The sequence below is a fragment of the Vombatus ursinus genome, unplaced genomic scaffold, assembly GCF_900497805.2.
Source record: "Vombatus ursinus unplaced genomic scaffold, bare-nosed wombat genome assembly UNPS02014801.1, whole genome shotgun sequence".
In the NCBI taxonomy this organism is placed as follows: Eukaryota; Metazoa; Chordata; class Mammalia; order Diprotodontia; family Vombatidae; genus Vombatus; species Vombatus ursinus.
This window is the reverse complement of record NW_020954579.1, coordinates 11,790,666-11,817,459: the sequence shown is the minus strand read 5'-3', so window position 1 is coordinate 11,817,459 and position 26,794 is coordinate 11,790,666. Positions and strand designations below refer to the sequence as shown.

General features: G+C 37.1%; 1 protein-coding gene across 7 annotated transcripts in view; it reads right to left on the bottom strand.

The window, feature by feature from the left end:
• Positions 1 to 26,794, bottom strand: part of TANC2 (tetratricopeptide repeat, ankyrin repeat and coiled-coil containing 2) — a 519,058-nt gene that overhangs the window by 468,860 nt on the left and 23,404 nt on the right. For all 7 annotated transcript variants that reach the window (XM_027872925.1, XM_027872927.1, XM_027872928.1 and 4 more), the window contains one exon: positions 14,339 to 14,431. In XM_027872925.1, the coding sequence (XP_027728726.1) occupies positions 14,339 to 14,405 (67 nt within the window). In that variant the 5' untranslated portion in view covers positions 14,406 to 14,431. The remainder of the gene's footprint in view (positions 1 to 14,338; positions 14,432 to 26,794) is intronic.

Sequence of the window (26,794 nt, the reverse complement as noted above, 5' to 3'; positions counted from 1 at the left end):
CCCACTGCATGGCCAGAATACACTAAATATCTCTGTCTCTTTTCATGACAAAATGCTGTTGTATATTTTTTTTCTATTATGCAAAATGAATTGTACCTTTCTAATCACAAAGGTATATTCTGAAGGATGATCTTTTAAAAATAAATATATTCCTAATATGATGAAAATGCCAATTTAAAAAATTTTTCATCATGTTACTCATAATTTGCATAAACACCATTATTCCTACTTTTACTATTATTTTATAAAACATGAGGCTTCCTCATTTTTTTCATTAATAGCTTTTGATTTTGCTTATCACTTATTACATAATTTCTTAAATGCTACATTATGACTTACCAGCATATTTATTGTCACATTTCCTCCATAAGTTTCATAAAAATTAAAACCACCTGCCTGTGGATGAATTTTACAACTTCAGAAAAAGACACATTCCAATTAACTATAGCCACACACCCATTCTGTATATACATATATTAAAAATATATATACATATATTCAAAATATGTAAACACAACACACATTTTGTTGTTCAGTTGTTTTCAATCATGTCCATCTCTTCATGACCCCATTTGAGGCTTTCTTGGCAGAGATACCAGAGTGGTTTGTCATTTCCTTCTCCAGCTCATTTTACAGATGAGGAAACTGAAGCAAAGAGGGTTAAATGACTTGTCTAGGATCTCACTGCTAGCAAGTGTCTGAGGTCATATTTGAATTCAGAAAGATGAATCTTTCTGACAAGAGGCCCAGCACTATGTCCACTGTGCCACCTAGCATATAAGATATATGGATAGCAGATAATATATGTGTGTGTGTGTGTGTGTGTATACACACACACACATATATATACATATACATGAATATATGATATGTACACATATTCACATAAATGCTAGCATTTACATAGCACTTTAAAGTTTGCAAAGCTCTTTACACATTATCTCATTAGACCCTCACAGCAATCCTGTGAGATAGGTGCTACAATCATGCCTTTTACAAATGAGGAAACAGGCTGAAAACAGGCTAAGTGCCTTGCTCAGGGTCACAAAACTACTAAGTATCTGAGGAGGGATTCAAACCCCTTACTCTGCTACCACCCCTTTACAATATCGGTAATAAATCGGTATAACCATGAAAAAGGAAAGAAGAAATTAATAATCTGTTGAAAGGCTTGATGAGTTAGGCAGAGCAATGATCCAAAGCAATCATGAATTTAGAAATAGAAGGCGCCTTAAAGGTCATCTAATTGAAATTTCTCATTTTATAGATGGAAGTACTGAAGGCCAGAGAAGTTATTTGATTTACTCGAGGTCATATGGGACGTGAGTAGTAAATACAGGATGCCAACCAGGTCCCTCTGTTCCAAATCTAGCATCACTTTAAGGATACGACTTTTTTTACTCCAAACAGAAATATAAAGTTCAAAGTAACATAAATCTTATGGCATATTTTCTACTTTAATTCAACTGGTTTTCTCCTGACATTTAATGGCCCACTGGCAAAAATGCAAAGATGATAAGATGCACCCCCTTCCCTGAGGGAGCTTATAGTCCAGCAGCAGCATACAACTCATATACTATACACCAAAAAATCTGTAATCTCATTATTGTGGATCACATGACCATAGGATCACAGATCCAGGGCTGGGAGGCACCTGACATGTCACACAGTCCAATCCTCTCATTTTACACAGGGAAAACTGAAGCACAGGGAGATTGAGTGATTTTCCTCAGGTCACATGGTATAGTATGAGGAAGGGCCGATCCGATATGCACAGCGCTGTATTTGGCTCTCCTCCGTTTCCTCCCATAAATTTACCATCAAGGCCCACCCACCATATTAGGTTCTCGCTTTATGGTTGACACTACATAGAGCCTATCCGTAAGTTATTGCTCAGTCACTACTGTTTTTGGATGGGGAATGTTGTGGGTCACGTATTTCTCTGGAGCATCAGGTGGTACAGAAATGGCCTTGGAACCAGGAAGATTGAGATAAAGTCTCACCTCCACCATATACTTGCAATATGACTGCGAGCAAATCACATAAACTCTCAGTTGACCAGGCAACTCTGCAGAAAAAGTGCCAGCCTACACTGGTAAAGGTAATTTCCTCATTTGGGAGTTCCCTATATCATTGAAATTATAACTTTAGCTTCTATCCCTGTATCTCTATGATGACAGCCTTTACACTTCTGAAGAATTTCTCATTTGTAATGTGCTGGGGATACAAAGACAAAAGTGAAAGTCTCTACCCTCGAGGAGGTAACAATTTGTGAGAGGGGGTATAACTGCTGGAACAAGATAAAGAAGACAGATAAGACCAAGGACACATAACCAACTACAGCTGAAGCCAAGTTAACAAGCAATTATTTATTAAGCACTAACTATGTGTCAGGCACCCAATTGTTCTCTCTAAGCCCAGTTAGAGATGAGACTGATTAGGAGCCACTGGTCTTAATTAGCTTGACTGACCCCCAAAACCTTTCTTCAGATCTAACCCTCCTACAGATCCAACCTCAATTATCAAAAGTCACACTGCTGCCAAATGAGAAGTGTCTCCCTCTCAACTTTATGACTTCAGGTCTTTTGTCCCAGAATCACAGATTCTAGATTTAGAGCTGGAAAGGACCTTAGAAGTCATCTAATCCAACCCTCACATTTTACTGATGAGGAAACTGAAATCTAGAAAGATTAAGTACTTTTCCAAAGACATATCTTTGGCAAGGCTGGAGTTCAAACTTGGGTCCTTTGTCTCTAAATCCAAAATGTTTTCCACTGTGCCATACTGACCTCCATAAGTAGAGGTACATGATCAGAAAAATGACAAATATTACTGTATAGTATCATTCACTGTATTAATATAGAAATAACTTTGGTAAATAAAGTACTTCTTTGTATTGGTATTTAACCTACTTAGCCTGAATGACTAATACAAAGGCACAAATACAGTCAACAGAACTTTAACGGCGAACATGAAGATCCTTAAGGTGGAACATAAAATCATAGACATAGAGCTGAAAGCAACCTCAAAGATTACATAGTTACTTCCTCATTTTACAGATGAGGAAACTGAGGTCCAGAAAGTTTAGATGGTTTCTCCAAGGTCACACAAAACACTCTATAAATGACAGATTGGGATTTGAACCTAACTCCTCTGATTCCAACTCCAGCATGTGCTTAGTGGATGGAGAATACACCTCTCTGTGCCATGACTCCGTTAACTGTAAAGTAAAGCGCTATGTCGCCTCTCTGGAGTAAGCCAGAGGTGGAGATTCCAGTAGCTTACTCAGGAATTGCTCACAAACTGGACTAAGATTATATTCATGCAAATCCATCTTCAAAGTAGTAAGAAAGATGTATTCTCCATTTTACAGATAAGGAAACCGAGGCCCAAAGAATCTCATCCATTTGGGTCAAGGTTGCATAGCAAATGAAAGAATATTATTTATACTGAACTCAGTTAATTGCTGACTTTATTTTCCTAATGTTTTTCAGATTTTTTTCTTCAATTTAAGTGGCCTCCACAATCCATCTGAACTCCACAAAAATCTAAGAAATTGACAGAAAGTCAAGGAAATATTACATTTTGTTACACTAATGATAAAGAATTGGAAAGATCTACAAGATTTATAGAAACCGAAGCAATGATATAAATTCTTAGAAAAATCAAGACTGCCACAGAATTGTCATGGATCTATATATCTTTCTCCATGCCTATTTCTGCTTATAAGTTTCTGGAGCAGAGGAATTGACTGATGAATGTCTTTTGTATAACATCTACCAAAGAGAAAAAAATACTAAATAAATTCTACTGGTCCCAGTAGAATGAAAATGATTTTCTTAGATTCTCTTCCCAGTCAAATTTCTATTGATTTTACAGATTAAGCTCTTTTCCACTGTTCACCATTTGAACTTTCTTACTGTCTATAGAAACAAAAAAACGATTCAAGTAAAATGTTCAACAAAGTCTAGTGGTTCTCACAGGGTGTGGTCACTGCAAACTAGTGAGTTTAACGAGATATTTTACAGATTGTATGAAACTTGTACATGCACAAATCTCCCATGAATTATATGGAACTTATTGTTACAATCACATGAACAAATGTTCTAACTCCATATTATTAAACAGTATTAATGACAAAGAATAATATTGGGCTACAAGGAAGAAAAATTTGAGAACCACTTGCCTAGTCAAATGTGATTATTTGAAAAGAAGCTCTTATTTACAGAGGTTCTTAACCTGAGGTCCATAAACTTGTTTTTTAAATATTCAATAACTATATTTCAATATAATTGGTTTCTTTTGTAATTCTATTTCATTTTATGTATTATAACAATATTATTCTGAGAAAGAGTTTATAGGTTTTTCCAAACTGCTAAAGGTGTTCATCTCACACACACACACACACACACACACACACACACACACACAAATATTAAGAACCTTCGTCCTAGTAAAATATGGTCACAGAATTTTAGACTTGGAAGGGACACTAGAAGTCATTTAGTACAATGGATAGCCTAAAAGGAAAAAGCCCATGATAATAAACACAACAAGAGGTCATCTAACCTGTTTGAAGCTTTCTAATAAGGAAGGTTATCCTGTATCTCAAGGCAGCCTATCTTCCTTTTTGAAATCTCTAATCACTAGTGAGGTTGTTTTTTTTCCATGCTATCAAGTTTCTATTTACTTCTATGGAACTACTTACCGTTTTCTCTTAGTTCTACCCTCTGGAGTCAAACAGAACAAATCTAATCCCTCTTTCCAAGTGATAACCCAAACAGTCCATCCTGCATACAGCTGCCAAAGTGATTTTCCTAAAGTGTAGGTTTAACCATGTCAGACCCCTATTCTATAAACTCCAGATGTTCCCTATTACCTCTAAGATAAAAGAGAAAACCTTCCACTTGACATTTAAACCTTTTCACAATCTGGACCCAACCAATTTTTCCAGTCTTACTACATATTACTCTTTTCCATGCACTCTACAATGCATCCATTATGGCACCATTCCTCACATATGACACTCCATTTCCCATCTCCATGCTTTTGTACTGGCTGTGCTCCAGGCATGCCTGGAATGCTCTCCCTCCTCACTTCCTCCTCTTGGAATGAATCTCTGCTCTCCTTTGAGACTCAACTCTATTGATTCCTTCATAAGGCCTTTTCTTGTTTTCCTAGCTTAAGCATTCTTAAACTAGAGTCTGTGAACTTGTGTGTGTGTGTGCGCGTGCGCATGTGTGTGCGTGTATGTATCAATAAAATTGATTTCCTTTGTACTCCTATGTATTTTATACATTTGAAAATATTTTTCTGAGGAAAGATCCATAGGCTACATCATATAGTCAAAAGGATCCATGACATAAAAAAAAAGGTTAAGAACCCCTGCCCTAACTGCTTCTTCATTCTGCAGGTCACCAGCATCCACTTTGTATATGGTTTTTCATTTACCTTTATACTTGCATATTGTCTCCTCTTTTAAAACAAAAGCTCCTTGAGAGCTGAGAATGTTTCATTTTTGTCTTTGTAGTCCTGTAGCCTGGCACATAGAAGAAACTTAGTGCTTCCTGACTGATTTATAAAGCAATAGTCCTATCCCTTCTTTGATTCTACTCATTTTCCCAATTTAGCTCTTTTTAAGCTTTAACACTCAATACTATTTTTACAGGACCACGTCACTTTTATCTTCATCCTTTGTTCCTGTCTCATGCTTTTCCTAATTCTATATCTTTTTAAAACCTAAGTTGGTTGACGTGTATACACACTATTCTCTTGAGACAACTCCCATTTTTCTTCTGTATGAGAATATCATTCTTGAGAATTTCCTATGTATCCTGGGCTGACTTCTCTATAGAATTTAGTTTGGAAATCCTATCCTTCCTCTGAATGCTTTGAAATCTACCAACTAAGATCTAAAGTACATGTCAAATTATGCCCTACTTTGGACTCTATGTCTATCTCAAACTTTTGTACGGAGTGATCAGTTTCCTCCAAGGTTACCACACTCCAGCAATCAGTTCTGCCCTGTTGGTAAAAATCAAATCCAGAGTAAAATGTTACTCCACCTTTTGAAGAATGAAATTATCATTAAAGCAGGCAAGAAATTATTAGATACTGTTTTTGGCAGAGAGAATTTTAGCAGTTCTGTGTTTAATATAGACCTGCACAACCTGTGGCCTGCCAAAGGATTTTGGGCAGCTCTCAAAAAATGTAGAGGATGTTTTCTTCTACATTTTTCACAGGCCACCCAAAATCCTTTGGTGTGCCTGTGGGCTGTTTACAGCTCATGGGTCACAGGTTGTGCAGACTTGGTTTAATGAAAGGGGGAGAAGAGTATACAGGGAATGCATCCAAGGGACTGAGCCTCATTACAGTCCTGTGAGGTTAGGTACTCTACATACTTCTATTTTACAGATAAGGAAATTGAAGCTGAAAGAGGTTAAATTATTCACCCAAAAGAATTGGAAATTGAGGGGATATCCATCAGTTGAGGAATGGCTGAACAAGTTGTGGTATATGAATGTTATGGAATACTACTGTGCTATAAGAAATGATGAGCAGGAAGACTTCAGAAAAACCTGGAAAGACTTATATGAACTGATGCTGAGTGAAATGAGTGGAACCAGGAGAACACCGTACACAGTAACAGCCACACTGTGCGATGACTAACTTTGATAGATTTAGCTCTTCTCAGCAATGCAAGAATCTGTGACAACTCGAAAAGACTCATGATGGAAAATGCTATTCACATCCAGAAAAAGAACCATGGAGTCTGAATGCAGACAGAAACATACTATTTACTCTCCTTTTCTTTTGTTGTTTTGTTTTATTTCTTCTTTCTCATGGCTCCTCTCATTAGTTCCAATTCTTCTTTATATCACGACTAATGTGAAAATATGCTTAATACAAATGTATAAGCAGAGCCTACATCAGATTACACACCATCTTGGGGAAGGAGACAAAATTTGAAACTCAAAATCTTAAGAAAGTGAATGTTGAAAACTAAAAATAAATAATTAAAAAAAGAAAAGAAAAAAATAGATTATTTGCCCAAGTACCCACTACTAAGGTAAGAAAGGGGATTAAAACCTGGTTTTCCCAGGCTCCAAGCCCCTCCTAACCACTGTGCAACACAGAACCCCAGTGCTGTCATTACTGCATTTAACAATTCCTCTTAATTAATAATTTGAACTTGAGTCTTTCAAAATTACCATTAATGACCAAAGAAAGAGACTAAGAATTCATTCTTTGCTACGTGATGGCCTCTTGTAGCCCCGGGAGTGTGGGGCCATTTCATAAATGCAAGACTGTTCAGTCATTTTTCAGTCATATCCTACTCTATGGGATTTTCCTGGCAGAGATACTGGAGCAGTTTGCCATTTCCTTCTCCAGTTCATTTTACAGATGAGAAAACTAAAGCAAACAGGGTTAAGTGACTTGACCAGGGTCCCATATATAGTAAGTGTCTGAGGCCAGATTTGAACTCATAAAGATGAGTTTTCCTGACTCCAGGCCTGGCACTCTATCCATTGTGCCAACTAGCTGCCCCCCTCATTCACTATTCAACCAAAATTCCTCCCTCCAAAGTTACTAATGATCTCAGTTGCCAATGATAATGGCCTTTTTTCAATCCTTATCATTTCTGACCTTCATGAGGGAGCTAAATAGTACAGTGGATAGAGTGCCATACCTGGAGTCAGGAAGACCTAAGTTCTAATCCCACCTCAGACACATATTAGCTGTGACCTTATACAAGTCATCTTAACCTCTATTTGCATCAGTTTCCTCAACTGTAACATGAGGATATAGCACCTACCTTCCAGGGTTGTTGTGAGGATCAAATGGGATAGGATTTGTAAAGAGCTTAGCACACTGCCTAGTACATAACAGATGCCATATAAAAGCTAGCTATCATCATCATCATCATTATCCTCCTCTCAGTATCAAGCACCAGATTCCTCCCTTCCAGGAAAGAGGAGAAAGGCCATTTATCAAGTCTCAACCCATTCTGCTGCCTTGGAGGAAGATGAGTAATTTCATTTCTTCAGCTCCCAGTTCTTGACCCCTAGGCTGAACTGCCTTGACGTCTGAGAGAACTAGGTCCAAAGGTCAAAGCCCTGTGGACAATGAAAATTTACCTGAACTCACTCCTCAATGATTAAAAAAACTCACCTCTAGTCCTAACCTACATATCTCAGTAGTTATGAACTCCCCACCCTGTTGGTCAAAACCCTCAGTCTCCCATTGCTTGATCCTTTATTCCCATTCTTTCAACCCAAACTGCCCACCAATGTCTTACTCTAAAGTTCTTTCCAGAAAGGAGAGAAGAAGAGAGTGATAGTGGGAGATAGTGTGATGGGGGGGGAGAAAGGGAGAGAGGGAGGGGAAGAGAGAGGAAGAAAGAGGGGGAGGGAGAAAGGGAGAAAGAGAGGGAGAGACAGAGGGAGAAGAGAGAGACAGGGAGAGAGAGAGGGAGAGGAAAAGGGACAGAGAGAGGGAGACAGAGAAAGAGAGAGGAAAAGGGGAAAGAGAGAGAGAGGAGAGAGAGAAAGAAGGGGGTGAAAGAAGAGAGAGAAAGACTGTGAGTGTGAAAGTGAGTGTGTATGTGTAGGGAAGTTGATTTTTGAACAACCTCTAGCTAAGGAAAAGTCTAGAATATAATTACAAAGCTTAATGAGGTGCTGATTATCTAAAAGTTTCCTGGGGAAGAAAAGGCATGATGCACAGGTCCAGAGAAGTCCCAAAACAAAGTAGCTGATGGGAAAGTATGTCCCAGGATTACAGGGGAAAGGTTTTCTATCTCCTGTTTTTACTCTACCATCTTAAAAAATGCCTCTGCTGAGAGTTAATTATATCTACTAGTTGACTATTAACAGAAACATACTGGTGAGGAATTGTGAGTTCAAGTATTAGAAGTCCAGAACCAAAGGGTAACCCCTAGAATCTGAGGTAGTAATCACCCTCTGGAGATCCAACCCCTGAATGAAAATACAAGATAAGGGAAATAGCCCAGAGGAGGTGCTAGATAAATATATATATCAAATACCAGAAGTTATTACCAATATAAGTATACATAGAAATACAGGTACAGGTTGAATTTGTCAAAGACTTCTTTTATTTATATCTTTCAGTTTATAGGATGATTATATTTGTGATACAAGCAAAACAAAACAACAAAAAAAAAGATTTAACTAAGAGGCATAAAGGTTCTGTGACTTAAGCAACCAGCATAGCTAGAATATTTATACCATTGCTTCAATGCTGTTCTCTCATTAATTCATACTTTAAAGTCTATCTATATATTAAAACACCTCACTGACATATTTTGAAATCAAAGCCTCAAACCACTCCAGTCTGACATCTCATTCCCTCTCCAGTTCCTTAATTCTAGTATGCTATGGAATATTTCCAGATGGATGTCTTACCAACACCTAAAACTTAACATGTTTAAAAAAAGAAAAAAACAAGAACATCAAAGCCCTGTCCAAGCCCCCTGCCAGAATATCATTTTTGATTCCAGATGAAAGAAAGACCTCTAAAGAAGTATGAAACAGAACCTAAAGCATGCCCTGGAGAGTCAAACCCAAGAGTGAACACACCACAGAAAGAGAACCTGACTGCAACACTTGAAAAACATATTAAAGATTAGCTCCAGTCCTTTAAGACCAAGCAGGTTCTTACCTGGAGAGCAGAGGAAGACATGTAGTTCCTAGCTGTTCTGAATTAAAAGGGGATCATTCATCTCAATTGAGGATCCATTTCTATTTGACACCAGTGCTCCAGACCAGTCTTCTCCAAACTTAATGGATCACACATCTCCTTCCCAATCCCTGCCAGCCCCCTGCTATCAGTAAAAAATGTTTGAGCTTTTATATATTTATTTATAAAGTATGTACATTTGTCACTGTATGCATAATTATGGGTATTAATAATTGTGGATATCCAAAAACAGAAATTCAAAAGCAATGAGATAAATATGAAATAATATTTAATCCTAGAGTCAAAAGGAGCCACTGGCATTTACTAAGTAGGGTAATGACATGATGAGACCAATGCTTTAGGAAAATCATTTTGGCAGCCATGAAGATGATGGACTGAAGAGAGAAAAGACTTGAAAAAGGGAGATTAATTAAGAGGATATTGTAAAAGTCCAGGCAAGAAGTGATGAGGGCCTGAACTAGCATGATGGTTATGTGAATCTGGAGAGAAAAGGATGGAAGTGAGCAGGGGTGCACTAGTAAATGTTTAATAACCGACTTGGGGGGAAGATGTACGCTTGATACACTTTTGTATATAATTCCCATTATTAATATATTCTCCTGAGCTTTCTTAGAGTTCAGCAAACCACAAATTGTAGGCCAAATCTAACCCACTGCCCAAGTCTATACAGCCCAGAGCTAAGGATGGTTTATACATTTTGAAATAAAGTTTTATTGCATTTTAAAGAGTAAAAACCATTCACGGCTGTACAAAAACAGGTGAAGGTAGAAACAAAATTTGGCAACCGATCGCATATGTGGGGAAGGAGAGATAAAAGTCAAAGACAAAACTGGGGTTGTGAATCTGGGTGAATCAGAAGGATGGCAGTATTCACAACAGAAATAAGGAAGTTTGGAAGGGACTGGATTTGAGGGAAGAGATAATATAATAAGAACTGAAATGAAAATTGTGACCCATGTGCCTGGCTATCCAGTCTACTCACTATGTCCCACCCAAAATGAAAAGGGGTAGGGGATCTTATTTATAGGCCACTGCCCTAAAAGAAAATATACCAAAAGGAGGTGAATGTGATCAGGTAATTTTGTGTGGAGGAAGGGATTTTTCCAATAGGACCTGTGCAATGGTTGCCCAAGTAGTTGTCAGGTTTTAAGTGCCCTGAGGAAAAGACAGCCAGTTCAGAACGGTGAGCTTGAAAGCTTGCACAATGAGGAAGAGGCAGGTGTAGGGTGAAGAGAGAATGTTAGGGGATATAAGGGCAGGTGTAGTTGTGTTGGAGACAAGCCCCACAATTGACTATCTCAGGGAGGATAAGATGTAGTTATCTCTCAAACCCTCAAAGGTTGATTGATCATATACCACCTGGATTCAGGCCATACATACCTTGAGATCAGGCCCTGACTCCCACTTTGGAGACCATTGCTCTAAACTCAAGTCTTAATGACAACCTTACTCTGACCCAACCTATACCAAAAACATATTTAATTATGCCCCACCCTCTCCCACACATACACTTTCATTCTCTCTACCTAGTTACTTTAACAAGAATGGCAAATGAGCACAGGTCTGGGATCCTGCACCAAAGGAATGGGGGAAGGGAGGGCAGCCATAAAGCAGTCCCTACTGCTTTAAAACAAAGCAACATCCCAAATACCACCAACACAACATTTTTAAATATAAAATTTTATTAAGAATGTCCCCTCCCAAAACTACCCTTATTTCTTCTCTGTTTGTCAAGGGCACTACCATTCTTCCAGTCATTTGGGTTCACAGTGTTGGTATTATTCTGGACAGAGGCAGCTGGGTGGTACAGTGGATAGAGCACCAGGCCTGGAGTTGGGAAGATGCCTCTTCATGAGTTCAAATCCAGCCTCAGACATTTACTAGCCATGTGATCCTGGCAAGTCACTTAATCCTATTTGCTTCAGTTCTTCATCTCATCAATGAGCTGAAGAAGGAAATGGCAAACCACTCCAGTATCTTTGCCAAGAAAACCCCAAATGGGGTCACAAAGAGTCAAAACAACTCAACAACAACATTATTCAAGACTCTTCATTCTCCTGCATCCCACCTATTCAATCTCCAAGTCTTACTAATTATACCCCTACAGAATCTCTTTCGTCCAACTCTTCTCTCTACTCACACAGTTATTCCCTTATTTCAGGCCCTGCTCATTTTTTCCTGGACTAATAAAATAGGTTTCTAACTGGTTATTGTGCCTGAAGTTTCTCCCCTCTCCATTCTATCCTCCAAATAACTGTCAAAGTGATAATACTAAAGAACAAGTCTGACCATATCATCTACTCAATAAACTCCAATGACCATAGTACCTCTAGGACAAACAAGGATTCTTGTCATTTCATGTGTCATGTAACCTTTGGTAGTCTAGTAAAACCTATGAACCTCTTCTCAGAATGTTTTTAAATGTATAAAATAAAATATGTAAGATTACAAAGGAAAACAATTATACTGAAATAGAGCTGTCAAAATACTTTTCAAAAAACAAGTCCATAGCCCCCAGGTTAAGAACTCATGCTCCAGGATAAAACCCTTCATAACATGGCTCCAATCTATCTTTCCAGATTTATTAAACATTATATACTTTCTGCATATTACAATCAGGTGAGAACTGTTCTTCTCACTGTGCCTCAAGTGCAACATCCCATCTCTTGTTATTCTGTGTTTTCATAGGCTATCCCCCATGCCTAGAAATCACTCTCTTCTTACCATCTCTTCTCAGTAGTTTTCTTCAAAGCTCAGCTCACACTTCACCTACTTATCTTTCCTAGCCATTATATGACACCCAGCTGCTACTGACTTCCCCCAAAATAACTTATTTTTATTTTATATTGTATACATGTTGTCTCCCTCCTCAATAAAATATAAGCCCTTGGAGGGCTGATACCAGTAGATAGAAGACATTTAGTAAATACTTGCCCGTTGATCGATAATGCACTGTAATATAGTTACAACAGAAGTTATTTCACTTTGTTAGAACTAGTAGACACTTCTTTTATAAAATTTTCCCCATATTATCCAAAACACAAAAGTCTGCACACACACAATTCAGGAACTGAAAAACATATGAAGACCAAAAATGAAGACTTTCCTTCTTTCCTTTTAGTTAATGGCCACATTTGGATACATATTTCTCATTTAAAAGAAAGAGTTTCCAATAGCTAGAATACAAAAAGAATTGCAGAAGATGTTCAAAGGGAACGTTACTGGTAGATCATTTTTGGAGCTTAAGATCAATCATTTTTGGAGTTAAGATTGTTGTCTCTAAGTTGGCATAGTCACACAAAGGGCATTTTTTATTAATAGCAATAGCTAATATTTATAGAACACCAAGGTTTGTAAAGTGCTTTTTTTTCCTAGCTGTGTAACTGGAATAAAAGAAATTCAATTCAAAAACTTAAGTAGATTCAATTTTCTCTATTTCCAAAGGAAAGAGTAAATCTGAAGATAAAAATCTGTGATTTCTGATATTTTAGGTGTTTTGTTGCTGATTTCATTTTTAAAAGATAATGTCTACCATTGTAATAGGTTATGACATACCTAGTTGTTTGTTTGTTTGTTTTTTTAACTAATATTTGGGCTTAATCTTGTTCTTTACCACATCACTGCCCAAATAAAACATCACTAATATTTCTCTGTTCATGCTGTCATAGGCTAAAATTATTTTATATATTTTCCAGAATGACCTACAAAGCACTGATCACTATATTAAAGGCTCAATCTTTCTCTGACAAAATTATTCCTTATTTGCTGGTCCACAATACTTTAGAGATTCCATTTCAGTTGCAAATATGTCCATGATTTTCATTACTACACAGAAACTATGCATTTTATCTTCAAGTTTATGATACATTTCATCTATAACAACATGTAAACTTTGTAATCATTCTAAGAAAAACAACAATGTTTAACAGCTGTCATAAGGGTAGGTATTCCCCAAAAGTTACTTTATGAGAAAACTAACGAATGCTTACTCCTTTAAGAGCCTACATCATCCATGTGATGTGGAATTCTGCTCTGAGTAATAAATAACAAGGATAGGAATGATACACTTTTCCATATTTCTTAAACAGTGTACATGGAACATAATTTAACATTGCAATTTACTCAAGGCCCTCATTATTATTCTATTTTCAGAGGTGGCTAGGTGGCACAGTGGATACAGGGCTGTACCTGGAGTCAAGAAGACCCAAATTTAAATCTAGTCTCAGATACTAGCTATGTGATGCTGGACAAATCACTTAACCTCTTGTTTGTCTCAGCTTCCTCACCTATGAAATAGAACTAATAAATAATAGCAACCACCTCCCAGGGTTATTGTAAGGATCAAATGAGTTATTTATAAAGCACCTAGCACATTCCTTAGAATAGAGGAAGTACTTCATAACTGCTTGTTTCCTTCCTTCCTTCCTTCCATCCTTCCTTCTATCCTTCCTTCCTTCCTTTTAGTAGCACAGTAAAATAAAAATGAATTAATAAATACACATTGTCATGGTATTGACATATTATTCAAAGCAAAGCTTAGAATGTCTGTAATATTACTCTTTCTGATAGTTTTGTGCAAACAGTAAATATACATACTGAATAATGTCTAATCACTTACCACTGGACCTGTTTTTTCGGCTCGATTTCCCACCAGTGAGAAGCATCTTCAGACTATTTCGAAACATGGCTATGCAATTCAAGTGTCACCAAACTGTAAAGAAAACATTATTAAAAGTTAAAGGCTTTAAATAGACTGTTTAGATACATATTTGAAATTTTACAATCTCATCGTTTGACTCAATAAACATTTACTAAACAATAACTATGTGAAGTGCACTGTTAGATGTTGAGTCCCTGTTCTTACACAGTTTACAGTATAGTAGGGAAATAAGACATATGTATATGAAATGATAGTACATAATACATAAGATACATTTGAAAAAGAGGTCACAAGAAGTCTATCAGTACCAGATCATAAACTGTACTAGAAATCATTACAACAAAAATAAACGCTTAATTCCAATCTTACATATATTGCTTGCAAATTAGGGAAAGACATCATCCTTCCAACCACTTTCCATGAGTCAAATATGACTCTAAGAAAAAACCAGGGAGAGAGAAGTCAGAGAAAGAAAACTATAGAGTGTTATCTCTGGGAAGGTAGGGAAAAAACAAACACTTATTAGGTACCTACTACGTGCCAGACACTTGTAAGTGCTTTACAAATATTATCTCATTTTGTCTTCCAACAACAGTGGAGGTGCTATTATTATCCTCATTTTACAGTTTTGCATACTGAGACAAACAGAGTTCAGGAGACTTGTGCAGGGTACCATAGACAGTAACTATCTAAGGTAGAATTTGAACTCGGGTCTTCCTGAAGGAGACTCAGTCCTCTATCTACTGACAAGACATTAAAGGGAGCTGAAAAGCAGAAATAGGGGAGAAAATATCTGGATAAGGCAAGTTGGAAAAGTAGATCTCCTTTACAGGACTTGTTGCCAAATCATGGGTGATCCTGAGTGCAATTCTTTGACACTCAAACTCTTTCTGGCTGCCTGCAATATTCTTCCTTTGACTTAAAAGTTCTGGTTTTTAGCTATGACATTCCTGGATGTTTCCAGTTGCAGGTTTCTTTCAAAAAGTGATCGGTGTACTCTTTTCTATTTTTACTATGCCCATTAATTTTAATATAAGAAATATGATCAAATTTTTTTATGATTTCTTGAAATATGGTGTCAGGGTTTTTTGTTTTGTTATGGTTTTCAGGGAGTAAAATAATTCTTACATTATATTTCATTGATCTGTTTTCCAGGTGAGTTATTTTTGGAGATCTCTTACATTTTTTTCCATTTTTTTTCAGTCTTTTGATTTAATTCTACTATTTCTTGTTGTCTCAAAGTCATTGAATTGTTTGCTCCATTCTGTTTTCAGGAAGTTGACTATCTGGGTCGGGTTTTCTCCTTTCTGCTCTTAGCTATTTATTCTTTTCTTAACTTGTTTCCTTTTTAACTGTCATTTCATTTTTTAATCTTACTATTTATTTCTTCCATCTTCTATTGTAGTACTTACGGCCAAAACATTTTTGCTTTCCTCTGAAGTTCTGCTTTCAACTACTATGGGTTACTCTTTTCTGGTTTTACCTATTGGGCAGTTCATAAGCCACAGTATTTCTTATTTGTGTTTAGTGTTTTCTTCTGTTTACCCATGTTTTAAGCCTCAATACTTATGCTCAGTTCAATTGACTTGGGCAATCTTAGATGAATCGGATAGGTCATATTTAGTTGTTTCTCTTCTGTAGTCTAGATGGCACTATCACTGCCAATATGGATGGAGTGGCTTACATTAAGTTTTATCTTCTACCTCAATCTTTGACATCTATCTTAGTCACCTAGTGCCCTACTATGGGACAGCGCTTTAGCTAGTCTCATTCTCCTTCACTTTATATAATCCTCAATCAGAAGTTGGTTCTACCTTCTGCCGTGGCCTTAACATGCCCAATATGATACCACAGATCATATTGATCTTAAAAATAAAGTACCACCCTAAGCAGAGGTGCTAGTCATCTCTTGGCCCTGTCACCTATTATGGCTCATAGTGCTCCACTGAGGGCATAGCCAGGCCCGCTCTTCCTGTGCAGTAACTTAGAAGGGTGATTCTATCCCCTACGCTTATATTCCAATATAAGTCAGAGCCAAGATGTGGCTTTAGGAGTCCAATTATTAGAGCTCACACAGGCTCACAAGGATCCTACTCAGAAAACTGACAGGCTTCTGGTCACTTTACAAGAGTTCAAACTGGCTTCTTCCTTCACCCTGCTTTTGCCAGTTTCTAGCCAGATAATCATAGTTCAAACTGGTTTCCTTAGCATGACCCTCTCCACACCTCTGCGATTTCTGCATTTACTTGTACTTGCATTGTTTTCTTTTTTCAGTTGCTTTTATCTGCCTGTTTCTAGCTGCATTTTTCTGAAGTTCAGGATGAGATGGAAGAGTTTCGTTTCTCTTCTTTTTAGGTCTCTATCACTGGTTTTTCTGTGGCTTTTTTCAGCATTGTTCTTGGGTCCATGTGGGAGGGCTGTGCTTCTCTACGACCTTTCATGATGCCATCTTAACTGGAAGTGCTCTCATTACTTCTTACCTGAACTACTGCAAGAGCATAACATGGTCTCTCTGCCTCAAATCTCTACCCATTCCAGTCTATTTTCTGGTTTGCTACCAGATTCATCTTGCTGAAACATAATTCTGATCATGTAATCCTATACTGTAAAAAAGATCAGTGGCTATCTTGACCTACTGAATAAAGTCCAAATTCCTTAGCCAGTATAACATTATGCGGAATAAAGGACTAGAATCATTCCTCTTAAGAATAAGACAAGTCACCACTGACATATAACACTAGAATTATTGGTCATTGCTGAGAAATTAAAAAAAATGATAGTAACAACAACATGTGGAACATAAACGTCTAGAAAGTACTTTACATACATTATATCATTTCTCATTCACAACAATCCTATTTAGTGCTATGGAGATTGTTTTCCACATTTTGAGGAGGGTAGAGGTGATACTGGAAACATGCTGCCTTCTACCTGAGGCTAGGCTTAAGTTAAGAAGCCCCAAAACTGCACAGACTCTGTCTGGAGCATACTCACAACCCTCTCTACCCCCTTAAAAAATTAGCCAATGCTGATTTAGCCAAGACAAAGAAGTAAAAGAGGGTCAAGGTGAGGTGATGTGCTAGGGGAGAAAAAAAGAGGAGAAAGAATAGCTGCTAACATTTATATAACGCTTTAAAGTTTACAAAGGGCTTTATGTGTGTCATCTCCTAGTCCGAAAGGTTGTGTCTTGCCCAGGGTCAGGGTCAGACAGCTAGTAAACATCGGAAACAAGATCTGAACTCAGATCCTCTTAAATCCAAGCATGGAACTCTATCTACTACACTTGGAACCCAGGTGGGGTAAGTCTTGTCCCCACAAAAACTGCTCAGGAGTAAGAGACAAGCTGGTGGAACCCAGCTCTCCCCATTTAGAAGGAGACTGAGGCAACTTTGCAGCCTAGTTTGGGATATACACACGAACATAGAGGGAGGAGTCACAAACTGAGTAAGGGAGGAATAGGGTTTGTTTTTTCTTTTAAAGGCTGAAACACCAAAAATGTGAAAAGGAAAAAAAAACTAACTCAAAAACCTGGAGCATATACCGATGAATTAACAAGAAAAAAATCATAAAATTAGAATAAAACTTATTACAAAGTTCTTGACAAACATTTTAAGATAAAAGAAAGTGAACCAGGGCCTGATGAAATCCAGAATCCTACAAAATACTAAGAGAACATAGAACTATTTTAAGAAACACCACAATGGTTCAAAGGATAAATGAAATCCATACCAGAAGAACACAGGACTAAATGGGTCAAAATTGAGAGTTCTCAATGCAGAAGTAGCAAACTCCATCAGTAAAAATTAGATGAAACTAACTCCACAGTGGAGAGTTCAAAGAAGCAAAGGAGAGATTAACACATATATAATGCAAAAAGAAATACAGGATTTCACAGATTCCCCAACGAGCATGGAAATGCAAGAAATTTCAGAATGCCTCAAAAGATAAATTAAATCCATACTAGAAGTAAGAATTAATATAAGTCAGAATCAATTACAAAGTTAGAAAAAATTAGTTAGTTAGAAAGTTAGAAAAAAGTTAGAAAAAAAATGACTCCTTGATGGAGAGAGACTAACAGACTGAGAAATCAAGAATGCTGGAGCAGAAGAAAACCTAGCAAAAGAAAAGCAAAAGGCATCCATGTTAACAGAAGATATGATCTTTACATAAGCCAAAGTGATTAAACTTGAAAACATGATGTACAGAGACCACTTATGGATGACAGATCTCTCAGATCAACAAGACAAATAAAAAAACCTGATGACTACGACGCACAAAATAAGAGAAGACAACCATCCAGACCTTCTGAATAGAGAAAACAGAGGCACTAAAAAAAAAAAAAAAAAAAAAAAAAAAAACCACAAATATTATCTCCAGAACAGCAACAAAAAAAAATTTTGTTGCACTTCAAGTTCAAAGACACATGGTGGTTAAATTTAATAATATCACTAACAAACAATAGATTCTGTAAGTGTCCAGAAGAAAGACCTTCAAATACAAAAGAAAGGAAATTTAAATAACACAAAATTATTGCCAGTCCCCTAAAAACGCAGAAAGCAAAGGAATGGCATATTCTGGAAATCAAAGAGCACTCACTACCATGAGAAGAGAGGTGAATGCTTGTAATAAGAGATAGCAGGTTCATAAAATGTTCAGTTTAAGGGGAGTTGGTACACTGATGGACAGCCTTTTCTGAGAGAGTGCTGCATCTCCATGGATAAGATCCCTGGTCCAGGATGTCTGAGCTGGCACCCATCAAGGTAGGTATGTATGTGTATGTGGCAAATACGTGAGGACAGGAATAGAGCCGGAGATAAGATGGCACAGCCAATGCTGGGAAGAATGGTTATAAGAAGACAGGGAAGAGAATTGTACTACACCCACTAGGACATGGCAATTTCTACCACAAGGTACTGCTTCTATCCAACAGTACTTCCCTCATAAACTTGTATTTCTCAAAGTGAAGAGAAACAGAAAAAAAGGAACAATGAGAAAGGATCTAAAAAGGCTATAACAAAAGAAAAAGAAAGTGAGGGAACAGGCATGAGCAAAGAGGAAACAAAAGTATCACTTTTTGTAGATATTTTGATTTACTTAGAAGACCCTAGAAAATCACCTAAAAACTAATTAAAATAATTCGCAACTTCAGCCAAGTTACAAGATAGAAAATAAACTCACATTAATCATCAGTATTTCTGTGTATTACCAAAAATATCCAGCAGAAATAGATAGAAAGAGAAACTACATTCAAAATAGCTAGAAAAAGTACAAAATTCTTAGGATTCTACCTACACACAGGAATATAAACAAAATTACAAAACACCACACACACACACACACACACACTCCCACACACACACAGAGAAATTTAAATAACTGGAAAAATATCAATTGCTGATGGATAGGCTAAGCAAACATAATAAAAATGACAATGCTACCTGAATTAATTTACTTGTTCAGTATCATACCAATCAAACTTCCAAAGAATTATTTACATAACTAGAAAAGAATGATAATAAAATTCACCTGGAAGAACAAAAGGTCAAGCATATCATGTGAATTAAAGAAGAAAAAGTGGGAAAGGAGAGGGCCTAGCAGTACCAGACTTCAAGCAATGCTACAAAGTGGTAACCATCAGAACAATTTGGCACTAGGTAAGAAATAGGTTGATCAGTGGAACAGATTAGGCATGCTCTATACAGAAGCAATCTAGCGCAGGAGCTTGGTGCTGACACAGCTACTGAAATAAAAATTGGCTGTTAGACAAAAACTATTGATAAAATTGGAAAATAAGTTGGCAGAAACTAGGCACAGACCAACATCTCACATTGTACATCAAGACAAGCCCCTAATGGGTACCTGATTTAGACATAAAGGGGGTCATCAAAAACAAAACAGAGGAGCACGGAAGTTATCTGTCAGATCTATGCATAGAAAAAGAATTTATAACCAAACAAGACAGAAGGGTTCGAAAAAAGTAAAAATTTTTACTAAATAAAATTTTAAACAAACAAAACCAATGCACCTAAAATTTGAAGAGAAGCAGGAAATTGGGAAAATATCTTTGGAGCAAGTTTCTCTGATAAAGGTCTCATTTCTAAGATATACAGGGAACGGATAAAAATTTATAAAAATAAAATTCATTTTCCAATTGATAAAAAGAAAAATAAATGAACAAGCAATTTTCAGAGGAAGAAATATAAGCTACCAATATCCATATTAAAATAAATGCTCTACGATCACTAATAATTAGAGAAATGTACATTAAAACAACTCTAAAGTACAACCTTATACTTAATAGATAGGCAAAGTAGACAAAAAGGAAAATGAAAAATACTGGAGAGGTTATAGTAAAACAGGTACATGAATACACTGTTAGTAAAACTGTGAACTGATCTAGCAATTCTGCAAAACAATATGGAAATATGCCCAACAAGCTATTAAACTGTGCATACCCTTTGATCCAGCAATCCTGGGCCAAGTAGCTGGTCTGTGTCCCCAAAGAGATCAAAGAAAAGGAAAATAACCTATACGTATAAATGTTTTTATAGAAGCTCTTTTTTTGTGATGGGAAAGAACTAGAAACGAAGGAAGGGCTCATCAGCTAGGGAATGAATGAACATATTATGGTACATAAAAGAGATGAAATAATATTGTTCTTTAAGAAATTATGGAAGTGATGATTTCAGAGAAACCTAAGGAGACCGGGTGGAACTAATGTAAGGTTCAGTGGGCAGAACTAGGAGAACAATTTCTATAATAACCACATACTGTAAAGATAAACAACTTTGAAAGTCTTATGAACTCTGATCAACACAATGACCAAACACAATTCCAGAGGACTCATGTTTAAACATGCTACCCAAGTGCATAAAGAGAGGTGATAGACTCAGTGTATAGACAGAAACATATATTTTTGACATGGTCAATGCAAAGCCCTAGCAAAAGATTGGATATGAGAGGAGAGAGGTTGACAGATAGTGAAGAATCAAGGATGACACAAGGTTGTGAGCCTAGAAGACTGGAAGGATGGTGGTGCCCTTAAAAATAATACAGAAGTTTGATAGGAGAGAGAGTTTGGAAGAAAAGGTAATTTCAGTTATGGACATATTGAGTTTAAGACATCTACTGGACATCCAGTTCAAAATGTCTAAAAGTAGATTGGAAATACAAGACTGGTGGTCAGTAAATAGGGTAGAAAGTAAATCTGGGTAGGTAAATTTGAGCATCATCAGCATAGAGATGAAAACTGAATCCACAGGAGATAGTAAGATCACCAACTGAAATAGTATAAAGGGAAAATAAAGGAAGACTCACGACAGTGCCATACAGGACTCCTACAGTGAGTGGGCAGGACATGGATGAAGAACCAGGAGAATGAGGAGTGGTCACATGAGTAGGAGGAAAATAAGGAGAAAGTATTATCAAGAAAACCTATAGGGAGTAAAGTATCAAGGAGGAGAAGGTGATAAACAGGGTCAAAGGCTGCAGAGAGGTCAAGAAGGGTGAGAATTGAGAAAGGGTCATCAAACCTAATTAAGAGATCATTGATAATTTTGGAGAGTCTAGTTTCAGGGGAATGATATGGTCACAAGCCAGATTGTAAAGAGTTGCAAATAACAGGAGAAGAAGCGGAGACCCTATTGTCGATGGCTTTCTGAAAGAGTTTAGCTATAAAAGGTAGAAAAGATATGGGATACAGTGGGGATGGAAAAACAAACTGAAAAGTTTTTTAGGATGCAGGAGACATGAGCATGTTTATAGGCAATAGAGAAGCAGCCAGGAGATGAGAAGCAATCGAAGATAAGTGACAGAGAGGTACGAATAGCAGGCAATTTGCTGGAGGAGATGGGATGGAATGAGATAACATGCAGATAGAGGGGTTTCTCCTGGTAAGGAGTAGAGCTTTATGTGAGACAAGGGTGGAGGAGATAGTGGCAGAAGGCATCTGATTTATATAAGATGAGGAGAGGAGAAGAGGGAATTCTTGCCAAAATGTATTGATCAATTTTGCAAATCTTTTTCTTCTTTCTTTTTAAAAACAAATTCTTTGTCATGTGGGATGGCTCTCTGGAAAGAGGGAAGCAGAATATAAGAACATAGAGGGAAATTTAAGTGTTAAAACAAAAATATCAATTTTTTTAATTAATTGATACAAAAGAATGGTTACAAAGGGCTAAAAGAACACAAATATTTCAAGAAGCAACAAATTAGTCCTCTTTGTCAAATAGAAAGCCATGAAAATCAAAGACAACACCAGCGTCAAATACAAATTTATTTGCAAATCATTATGAAAGATGTTTAAGATTGTGATCAATATTTGCCTTACCAGGGGAAAAAAAGCAATAAAAAGAAAAGGAGCCCACAGAAAGCTCAAGCTGAGAGCCAGCAAAGACAAATCATCCTGAGGACATGTATAAATGTTAGGCTTAGAGCTGAACGAGTACATAAGTGATTATCCATCTAGTCCAGTCTCTTCATTTTACAGATTGAAAAAAACTGAAATCCAGAGAGGTCACAAAGTAGCTGAGTCAAAATTCAAACTCACATCCTCTGACTCCAAATCTAGTGTCCTTTCCATTATACCGTGCCACTGAAGTAACAACACACAGCCAGGGAATGCAACAGGTTTCCCATTGTTACTAAGACAATTTTTTCATCACCAATGTAAATGGAACCACTACAATTAGACTTGACCTCAGTATCAATCGAATGTGCTCTCTGTAAGAAAAATAATAATGGATTCCGAATAAAAACTAGGAAGATTTAATCAAGAAGATTGACTGAACCTGACCAAATACACATTGATGAAATGTGTCACAGCTGACACAATTTCAGTGGCACTGGGCTATAAATCTGGAATATATCTCAAAGTTTCAGAAGAATTGAAAAAGAAGGGAATTACAACAGGCAGTAGTATCAAGGATACACTAGACTCATATTCAATTTCTCCTTTCTATAAAATGTTTTATAAGTTGGTCTATGCAGGGGGCACAGCCAAGATGGTGGAGTAAAAGCAATGACTTGCTTGAGCTCTCCCCCAAACCCCTCCAAATACCTGTAAAAAATGGCTCTAAACAAATTCTAGAGCACAAAAAGACAGAGTGAAACAAATTTCCAGCCCAAGACAACCTGGATGGTTGACTGGAAAGATCTGTTGCATCAGACTGGGAGAGGAGCACAGTTCAGCGTGGCTGCGAAGGCAAAAACAGGGCCTCAAAGAACCTGGAGCAGTCCTAAGGGGATTGAATTAAGGGAAGCTGTGGTGGTTTCCAGACTTCTCAACCCACAAACACCAAAGACAACTTAGAAGATCAGTAGGAAAAGTCTGTGAGTCCTTGCTGAGAGAGGAGCTCAGTCCCAGCCCCAGTCTTCTGTATACAGCATGCTTAATCTGTTCCACTGATCAACCTATTTCTTACCTAGTGCCAAATTGTTTTGATGATTACTACTTTAGACTGAGATTCAAATCTTGCCCCTGATTTTTACTGTCCATGAGACTGTTTCCATGTCATACAATCTCAGTGATACTCAGTTTCCTCACCTGTACGTATCACATGCTCTGGATTTAATCTCCCAACTTCCTCTCCCTTCTCATACTAGAAAGTCAGGTCCCCAGAGTATGGATGTTATGTATCCTCAGAGCTTTAGGGAACTTCCAAGGACTGGGTGTGGTTTTTCTAATGCTAAAGTTCACAAGCCCCTGACAGTATGCTTCTCCCCACCATAATTATCACCTGATATCAAACTAGCTAGCACTTAATGAGCTTTTAGAAATGGGTATTATGGGGACTATGAGCTTTTGGAAATGGGTACTATGATTAGGTACAAAAGGTACAAAATATCCTCCCTGAAAGGCTAGGAAGATACCATCCCACCAGTAAATACACAGTCAAGAGGAAAGTAGGCTCAAGCTTAGATAGGACAGACATGTTGCAAAGGGATATTCACAATTCCTGGAGCTATTCCTGGCTGAAGTTCTCAACACGCTCCCCTTAGGTATGCCATGAATCTGACTTCTTCACTCTACCCACAGAGCCCAATGAAGACACTGCCATCAGTCATTGCTATTCCAGGAACGTTGCTAGGATGCCTACTAAAAGAGCCCAAATCTCCCAGTCCTCCCTAGTTCTTGAGGTCCTCTTCTAAGGAGACCCACATCATGGCTGAGATCAGAGCTCCTCTCTATGTCCACCCCTAATCAATTACTTCTCAGAGACTTGGTTGTAAGGCTTCTAGAATTAACTATCAGAAGTATGAATTCTTCATCTTATACTAGCTCACTGGTTTTAACCAAACCCTACAAAGCATGACTAAATCCCTCAACCAATCTGAACAGACTTGTGCAATCTGAATAGATTTAGGAGATGATCATGCTTTGTTCACATCTGATAGAGATAACAGGACTAAGTAGAGTGGGGTGATTAACTTAATTGGCACCTACCCTTATATGTAAAATAAGTATTAGACTAAATGACTTCCAAAGTTCTTTCCAAATGTAAATTCAGAATTCTGTGATCTTAATCTCCAATTAAGATTCTTGCTAAACTTTTCCCAAGACCTATTTATTGACCTAGAACCAGCACAGCATACTCACCACACCATTTTCTGTTACTGAGTTTTGTTGGCACTCACTGGCTATTACTAGAACCTCCTCTGAGGAACTGTTTATGCTCTGGCTTATCTTGTTGGCACCTCATTTGAATGAGGAGGGCATCTTCATCAGCATTGTGGCGTAACTTATGGATTTAAGTACTTACCTAGGAATAACTGCAGCTCTGACAAACTAAAGAAATCATGAGACCCAAAAGGCAAGAAGGAAATATTTGTAGTACTTTAAAATTTTTTTCTGTTTCTGAAAGATAAGTAGAAGATATAAACATCTAGATCAGAGATTCTTAACCTTTTTTTCTGTCATAGACCCCCATGGCAGTCTAGTAAAGACTGTAGACCTCAGAATGTTTTTAAAAGTGTAACAAAATAGGACTATAAAGAAAACCAATTATATTCAAACAGTTGACAAAATATTTTTAATGAGTTCAGACCCCAGGTTAATAACTCCTGATCTTGATAATAGTTTTACACAATGTTCTATGTAAGGCAACTACCATTTGATACCAAATAAATTGAGTCAAACATGTTATGATTTGGAATAATGTATACTACTACAGTATCAAGAATTTATCTTATCTACATCTTTTGTCTTTCCTATAGTATTAGAAGCAACTCTCTTAAGAATATAACAGACTTCACATGTATAATGGGTATCATATTGTTTACCTTCTCTGGGTGGAAGAGGGGCAAGAGGGAGGAAGAGAATTTGGAACTCAAAATTTAAAAATGAATGTTTAAAAAAAAAGAATATAACATGTGGAGAAGGTGGCCAACCTACTTTGGTAGAGTTTCCTCATCTGGTAGTTCCCTCATCTGGTAGTTCCCTATGCCAATGAAATCAAAGGTCCAGTCTCTAGCTCTAGCCCCAGAGTACCATTATACTTAATAAATGAGAATTCTTATTCCCACAGTATCTGTTATTTGGGGGGAAGTACACATTTTTTTATTGTTTTTTTCTTCCATTTAATGATGGAAAATCTTTTTCAACTTCCTTTTTCAAAATTTAGATTTGTCTTCCTTGTATTTAACTTACAATCAACATTCAATTGATTCAATTCAATTCAACAAGTATTTATTAAGTGCCTACTATGTGTCAGGAAATATAATTTTAGTATTTCTTTCTTTTTCAATGTCAGATGACTTAAGCTCTTATCAAGACAGTTATTTTCTCCCATAATGCAGAATCATTACTCATCAATGCTTTCCATATAACTTTTAAACTTGATCTCCCTTGGAAAATTTATGGGAGGACAACTAGTATCCTCCTAGATATCTTGATAACATTCCAGTTACAAAGGCAGCAAATGGACTAACCATCTGTCACCTACTTTCATTTTAAAAAAGAGGTTAATCTCTTTTTCAAATTATACATCTCTGACAATACATCACTTCCTATGTGAAATTTAAATATTTGCTATGCTATCTATATGCTACATTTTATCATTCTCATCATGTTTCTCTCCCTTGCTCTCTGTGTGACTTACAATTTTCATCCCTTAGAAATCATGATATTCCATGATTCACAGTCACATAGCATTACATCATCAAAAGAATATTGATGTTGAAAGCATGAGATTCTGGTTTAAGGAGAAGCTGGAGTTACTGAAAAGACTATGCAATTTGACCAAATGCAATCCATCCTATTCTTTTTTTTTTTTTTTTTTTTTTTTGCTTTTTGGTGAGGCAGTTGGGGTTAAGTGAGCTGCACAGGGTCACATGGCTAGTAACTGTCAAGTGTCTGAGGCTGAATTTGAACTCAGGTTCTCCTGACTCCGACACGAGAGTTCTACCCACAGCACC